Here is a 7,595-nt window from a genome sequence, read left to right on the forward strand (position 1 = left end):
GACCTCGTCATCCCTTGGGGCTCTCTGGTGAACAAACGTTCCCCCAGATCCTGGTGGTCACCCTTGATAAATTTATAGGTGGCCATCAGATCACTCCTGAGCCTACGCTTTTCCAGGCTAAAGAGTCCCATGTCTCTCAGCCTGTCATCGTAAGATCTGTTTTTCTGACCTCTGATCATGCGCATGACTCTCCTCTTTACCAGAGAAATCCATAAATTTTGCAATAAGCTCCCTGCAGGCTGCCAGAGTTCCAGCCGGCAGGGAGCTGGGAGGGAGCAAGAAGTAGGCAGCAAGACTGGGGGTACCACGTGCATTATTTACATGCACATGGCCCCAGGCAGCCTGCTCTAGGGCATGTGCTCCCCATATCTGTATACGGGGAAAGGCCAGGCTGCCTCCTGTGAGCTGGGGCCAGGCGCTATGCTGGCCTCTTCCTGCCAGGGGAGCTGGATCAGGGCTGTGCTTGGTGCAGATGAGGGCATCAACACTGGGAGGGAGGGCTACAAGGAATTTTGGGGTGGTTGTAGCCCCCCCACATAACTCTCCCTCTCAGTGCTGCTGCTGCCTGCCCCGAGCACAGCCTTGGCTCAACCCCCACATCAGGAAGAGGCTGGCACAGCCCCCAGCCTGCAGCTTGCCCTCGTCCCATGCAAAAATCTAGGGGGCACATGCCCTCCTTGCTTCCCATGGGGTGTACACAGTAGTGGGAGCTGCCCCTCTCCCCACCCCCTGCAGAAGAGATACCTGCAACTTCCTCCCACACCCTGCCCTGCCCCAATCTGGCTGGGCAGCACCTACCCCAGTCCCTGCCCCACTCCCTCCCTCGCTGTGAGAACCTCAATTGTCCCCTCCCATATCCTTTCCCCGCCACAGACTTATTGACCAGACACTGCTCTCCAAGCTGCCGGGCTGCATTCCTGGCCATGTGCATGCTGTGGCTATGTGCATGCATGCAGCATTTATCGGTAACATTATCAGCCACATTAGCCAAAAAAGCCAACTGCTGATAATGTCAATTTTCCTTTTTATCGGTGCCGATACAGTATAGACTAATACATCAGTGCACCTCTAACTGAGGCCAATCCCTTCTAAACAATGACTTAAAATATCACAGAAATTGTGAAGCTTGCTCATAGATTTCATAGATGTTCGGGCTGGAAGGGACCCCGGAGAATCAAGTCCAGCCCCCTGCCACAGGGGCAGGAAGTCAGCAGGGATCATAGGATCGCAGCAAGATAAGCATTCAAATGCGTCTTGAAGGCATTCAAAGTGGGTGCTTGAACCACCTCCAGCGGCAGTCTATTCCAGACCTTGGGGGCTCAGACAGTAAAGAAGTTCTTCCTTATGTCCAGCCTGAAACAGTCATGGAGGAGTTTGTGACCATTTGACCTCATCATCCCTCAGAGTGCTCTGGTGAACAGACATTCCCCTGGATCCTGATGAGCACCCCGATAAACTTATAGGTGGCCACCAGATTGCCTCTGAGGCTGTGCTTTTCCAGGCTGAAGAGTTGTTCTTTAATCATTTTAGCCACCAACCTGAATAATTATATTTTATAGGTTCAGACTCACTAAGAAATAAGTATTTCAACTTTAGACACTGAGTTCAGGTTCAGAATGATAGTGGTTCTTATAAATATTGAACAACATAAATGCTGGAGAACATTATTTCAGTAATGTAATTAAGAACAGAGAACTTTAGGATTGGTATCATCTGAACAAGCAAATATCACAAATAGATGACACAGAATGGAATAATTTTTATGCAGAAAGAAAGCATGTAGTCACAAAAAATATGTCTGCACTACAATTAAAGCTTGCAGCATAGCAATGGCAGCATTGGCTTCAGCACAAGCTGTAAAAGCCAGTCCCAGAAACAGAATACATATTCAGACACCTGCCACAATTACTGTACTGTTAGGACAGCCATATTAGCACTAATTTGCACATCTATTTCTTCTGAAATCACACCTCCAACTACTGAGCAGATGTAGCCCAAACCTGCACTAATGTTTGAAAATATACACAATTTTGCTAATCTGAAAAATGTGTGAGAGCAATTGGAAATTGAGAAGAAATCATGACAAGCATTTTTTTTACCTCCAGTTTTAGAGAGCCAACTACTTTGCAGTATTTGGATTTCTCACTAAAGAAACTGCTCTACTCAAAATTATTACTATTATTAATTTTTAAAAAGTGGCACAAACTTGGTGTGCCAGTCAAGCAGATGTCCTTTTGTAAATTCCTCTAAGTCACAATTAGTATAATTCTTTTAGCATCACTTTTTAACCTTGTTAAAATCCTGCTAAGATGAGATACCTTAGAATACTTACACTTACCTTGTCAGTAATTGTTGCTATGTACCTCATACATTCCGAGTCTGATGGAAACTGGTTTACTTCTTTCACTAGGTAGCGCACCACTTTTACATGACCCTGAAAATTTAAATTTCAAAACAGTCTTACTGCATATTAAGCTACCAGCATTTTTAAAAAGAATAATTTTCAAAGAGTTGCATATTCAAGATGGTATCAAAGCTTTCTTATTAAGGCACCAGGAAACTACACTTCAAAATATCTCAAACTTTATTTCATATTCTTTATTTTAGAGATGCTTCAATCACCATCCCCAACCTTGTTTCCTTAATTATTAAATAGTAAATTATCATTAATAATTTTTTTAAAATCCCTCTGATGCCAATACTTTCATTCATCTCCATGTCCACAACAGAAAAACAACCCTGATATTGAAAACTGGTAGAGGGGGGCCTCTTCTTAATGAAGTATAAAACCTAATATTACCCTTTGAACAATAGCTGTTGTGCAAGTGAAGGAAATAATTTACTTTTATAAAGGTCCATTTTTTATACCATTAACAAGATGAACATGGGAAGAGAAACACTGAGGCAAAAATTAAAAGCTTATTTTCAAAATAAGAGATGCTACTAAAAAGTTACAATATTTCTACTGTACTAAATTAAAATGAGTAAAAGTTACATTGTTCATTGATAAAAGCTGGTGACAGAGTGGCTGTGAGAAAGCTATTGGTGTTAGAATTTTAGGAGAACAGACTGTACTGGGACTTTCATCACTACCTCCACAAGGTAATTACAAGCAATTTAGTAAATTACAAGAACAATGCAACATCACAATAAATAACACTGCTACTTTTAGAGGTTGGATAGTTAACCCTTTCAGAAATTAGTTGGGAAATATATTTGGTAACAGACAGATAGGTCTGAAAGGGGAAAGCTATTAGAGCCCAAGGATTGCCACACAATACGGCTGAGAAATGAGCCCTATATATCACCGTATATATCCATTCTTCAACCATCTAAAATAAGCTACCTAGCTGTGGGTGAACTACCCTGTGCTCTGATCAGTTGCATCAGTGCCATTTCAGTATAATTATTTTGGCACAATCAGTTTATAATTTTTACTACAAATTAAGGCAGAAGTACTCGTTGAAGAGATGGATTACATGAGTTCTGAAATTTTTTTCTTGGGATGGACAGTTCAGGATCTAAAAGTAGCAATAATATTCTGCAATTCTTTCACATGGGGATCCAGACACCTAAAATTAATGAATGAGCCCTATGACCTCTTAAGGTAAGGTCCCTCATGCTTACATGGGAACTAACTGAGGCACAATTTTTAAATTTTTTTTTGCCCACGGATATATAAAGTAGTACATGATTGAAGAAAGAATCTTTCTAATTTCATGAGATTTAATCTCTGACTAGGCCAATCTTATATATTGGTTATGCTCATCTTCCACATACCTATATTTGCATGTATATAAGACTATTTCATTGGTATCTGAGCAGCCTTAGGTATGATTTCTCTAGGACTAAGATTATATGAATTGCAAAATATTTAATTTTTTAAACTTCTGTATGACCTAAATTGGGTCTATGAGTATAAAAACCCTGAAGTAAAAATGCTGCTGTTAGCTTTGTCTTTGACTGTGCCATCCAGCCTACAGGGTTCCCTACAGGTTTAGAAACTTGGTGGCAGGAAAGCAGTGGCACCACTCCCCCCACGTAACACAGAGCTAAAAGAGGGTAGCACCTGGCCTCAGGACCCAATCCCGGAGTGGTGGAATGGACAGGGACAGGACTGGGACCCTGAAGCCCAATCCAAGTGCACAGGGGGCTGTACCAATCTCAGCATAAGGGGAAAGGAGGGCCAGGTCCATGGGCTCATCCAGCCTGCAAACTAGCTTTGCGCCACCCATTTAGCCTGCAGGGCCAAAAGGTTGAGCACCCCTGGTTTAGACCATGCTCTCTGTGTACTTTTCCACTACCAAGTAAGGCTCTGGAAATTTACAGCTGGTGAATTCTGAAGTCAGCTTCAAGTCTGAAGAACTACAATGTGATCCCTATTTTTGTGCATTCAAAACCAGAAATTCAAATGAATTTATTTCTCTTTTTAAATATTTTAATAAAATATTCATTCTTTCAAGTAACCATACTCTGATTACAACCACACAGTCATATTTACTCAGGCTGCACCGATAGAGATTTTGAGGGCTGATACAGATAGCTGATATTTAAGGAAGTATATAAGTTGATACTGATACGATTTCCGATACAGCTGTGTCCAGCTGGTAAGTCTGTTATGGTGGAAGGCAAGGAGGAAGGGGCATGGGGGGGGGGGGGCAGGAAATCAATGCCCCGTGGTGAGGGAGGAGGGAATGGGACTGGGGCAGGTGCTGTTCAGCCATGCCAGGGCGTGGGACAGAGCTACAGCTCATCCAGGGGGCACGGGGAGGAAGGACGGATCCTGCTGCTGCGTGCACCCTGGGAGGGCACAGGGGTGAACGGGGCTGCATAGAGCAGGACAGGCAGGCTGCAGCTGTGGACTGGGGCCAGGAGCCATGCTGGGCTCAAGGTGGACGGTGGCAGCACCGAGAGAGGGGTTACTGGGGGAGATTATGGCAAAATTTGGGGTGTCTGTGACCCACCGTAGCCCTCCTTCCCAGCATCGCCTTCCCCAAGCAAAGTGTGGCCAAGCCCCTCCACTGGGAAGAGTCTGGCATGGCCCCTGGCCCCAGCCTGCAGTGGCAGCCTGCCCCGCTCTACCCCATGCAGATCCAGGGGCACATGCCTCACACCCCCCTTCCCCTCGATGCCCTCCAGGGGTGTGTAGTGGCAGGAGCCGCCCCCCCACCTCTCCCAGATGAGCTGTGGCTCCATCCTATACCCCATCCCACTCCAGCAGGGCAATGTCTGCCCCAGCCCCACTTCCTCCCTCACCACAGGAGGCCCTGATTTGCCCTCTCCAAGCTACCCTCCCCTCCCCCGCTCCACCATCCAGCACAACAGACTTACCAGCTGCACGACTGGCAGCAAGGTGCACTGCATGCTGCACTATGGCTGCATACGCACACAGGTATTTATCAGCCAAATCAGGCCAATTTCCGATATAGTCAATTTTCTTTATACCTGTGTTGATTTGATATTGGACTGATGCATCAGTGCACTTCCAATATTTACAAAGAAAAAACATTTTAAAAAGGTAAGGAAGACATAAATCAGACCCATGCTTTACCTTCCGAAAGGCTGCCATGAGGGGAGTTATTTTTCTGTTGTCAGCAGCATCCACATCTGCTCCTGCTTGAACTAGTAGCTGAACAACATCTAAATGCCCACCATTTGCAGCAAGCCATAGAGGAGTATTCCCCTTCTTGTTCCGTACATCAATGTGAGCTCCCCTAGGAAAATACACATGCTTCACTCAAAGACGGAAGGCTTGAAATAAGCATGAATTGGACATGCATAAATTAAATTGCCTTTTACCCTTAAAGTACTGTATTTAATGATAGGTTTGGTACCTGAATATTTTTTAAATTGTTTTCAGACCTCATCAAACATTATCATCTACATAGGCTGATGGTCAGCCATAGGAAAAAGATTCTTTAGGCCAGGGCTGTCCAACTTCTAAGTCTAGGGGCTGCATGCCCAAAGGCCACATGAGCAGGGCTGCAACAGCAGGTACAATAGGTTCCCCAGGCTGCATCCTGCACTCTCAATATGGGTGTCCCTCTTCCTGCTGCATTATGCAGGCAGAGGCAGGCAGGCAGCCTTGCCCCCGTGTGGAACAGCATCCTGCCTCACCTGTAGCTCCTTGCAGGCTACCCTGGGCCGCCGCTGCCCATATTACCCTGCCTACAACAGCAGCCAGGGTCTTGGGCTCTCCCTCCTTCCCCCAGCTTGTCGTCTTGTGCAGTCCCCCAGTGCTTCCGCCAGCACTGGGGGACTGCACAAGGAGCCCAAGACTCTGGCTGCTGTTGTAGGCAAGGTAATAGGGGCAGCAGCAGCCAGGTAGAAAGCCAGGGCTGCACACACTCTGCAGACCTCCAGGTGCACAGCCCTGCTTTATGCTTTGAATACTACTTTCATACCAGCTCTCATTCCAAAATAAGCTTTAGACACAATTGCAATACTTACAAAAAAACCCAGACATCAGCAAGTTGTATTTAATCTCTGATTCAGATAGCGCTATATCAGTAGAAAAAAGCTCATATAAAATTTAATACACAAGCTAATAACCACTATTATAACTTGAGCACCCACTAGAAATCCAGGCTCAGAAGCTGGATCTTCATTTCTAATTACAGATTCATGTTATAATCAGGCTTAGAAACAGAGCAGGTATGACAGCTGTGTTGGTACCTAACATGAAGGACACCGTTGAGAGCTTCTGGATAGTAATGTTTAAATTTAACAGGACAGAAGGTTCAATAGGTAATTCCAACAGTGAGGGACAGAATCTTTGATCAAGCTGCTACATAATGAAGAAAAAAAGGAATGGCTGATCCAATACAAAAAACAGCTAAAATATTATTTAAATAAAGCATTGATTTTAAAAGGTTGCTTTTGTTCACTAGTCCCAGAACAGCTGAATTAATTTTAAATAATTGTCATTAAAACCACAATAAAAAAAGTGACATTTTATAATAGCACAACATTAAATATGGTACCTGCTAATAAGAAGCTCACAGAACTTGTAATGCCCTTTGTCTGCTGCTATGGTTAAAGCTGTATCTCTGGAGGAAGGTACTGGGGGAGCATTAACATCTGCACCTTTGTCCAGAAGAACTCTGCCCACCTCTGCATATCCACCAGATGCTGCTTCCATTAATGGTGTGAGACCAGTCTAGATTAAGTATGGGGAATGAAACACATTAGAATTTACAGTTGCATGTTGATGTTACTCCTGTTTTGTTTTGGGTTTTTTTGTTAATAAAAAGATATATACTGGTATATTGGAATTTATATTTCAAACATTACTTTGCAAATCAAATTCATACCAATTCAGCAGCACTTAAGAAAGAAAAAAAAATGGCTACAATTAAAGATATAAATTTTCAGGAATTTTTGAAGCCTGGAAAAAACCCGAAGTTTTGGGAAAATTTGAAATATATGCAATACTTATTTTTCTTAGCACCCTTTACAGATCTAAATTCACTTTGCTACTTTAAGAACATAAAATGTATTATGTATAACTCGGTTTGGTCATAAAATTATAATGTTTGTAATATTTATTAAAATTTAAAAGTATCGTTCATTCAGACAATAATACAAATTTACTA

At 43.4% G+C, this 7,595-nt stretch overlaps 1 protein-coding gene across 4 annotated transcripts in view; it reads right to left on the bottom strand.

Moving 5' to 3' along the window:
* Positions 1-7,595, bottom strand: part of ANKRD17 (ankyrin repeat domain 17) — a 139,870-nt gene that overhangs the window by 28,101 nt on the left and 104,174 nt on the right. For all 4 annotated transcript variants that reach the window (XM_019534281.1, XM_019534280.1, XM_019534279.1 and 1 more), the window contains 3 exons: positions 6,984-7,159; positions 5,552-5,714; positions 2,339-2,434 (listed from right to left, as the gene is read on the bottom strand). In XM_019534281.1, coding sequence (XP_019389826.1) covers positions 2,339-2,434; positions 5,552-5,714; positions 6,984-7,159 — 435 coding nt within the window. The remainder of the gene's footprint in view (positions 1-2,338; positions 2,435-5,551; positions 5,715-6,983; positions 7,160-7,595) is intronic.

Source organism: Crocodylus porosus, unplaced genomic scaffold (assembly GCF_001723895.1).
Source record: "Crocodylus porosus isolate Cpor-Errol unplaced genomic scaffold, CroPor_comp1, whole genome shotgun sequence".
NCBI classification, from domain to species: domain Eukaryota; kingdom Metazoa; phylum Chordata; order Crocodylia; family Crocodylidae; genus Crocodylus; species Crocodylus porosus.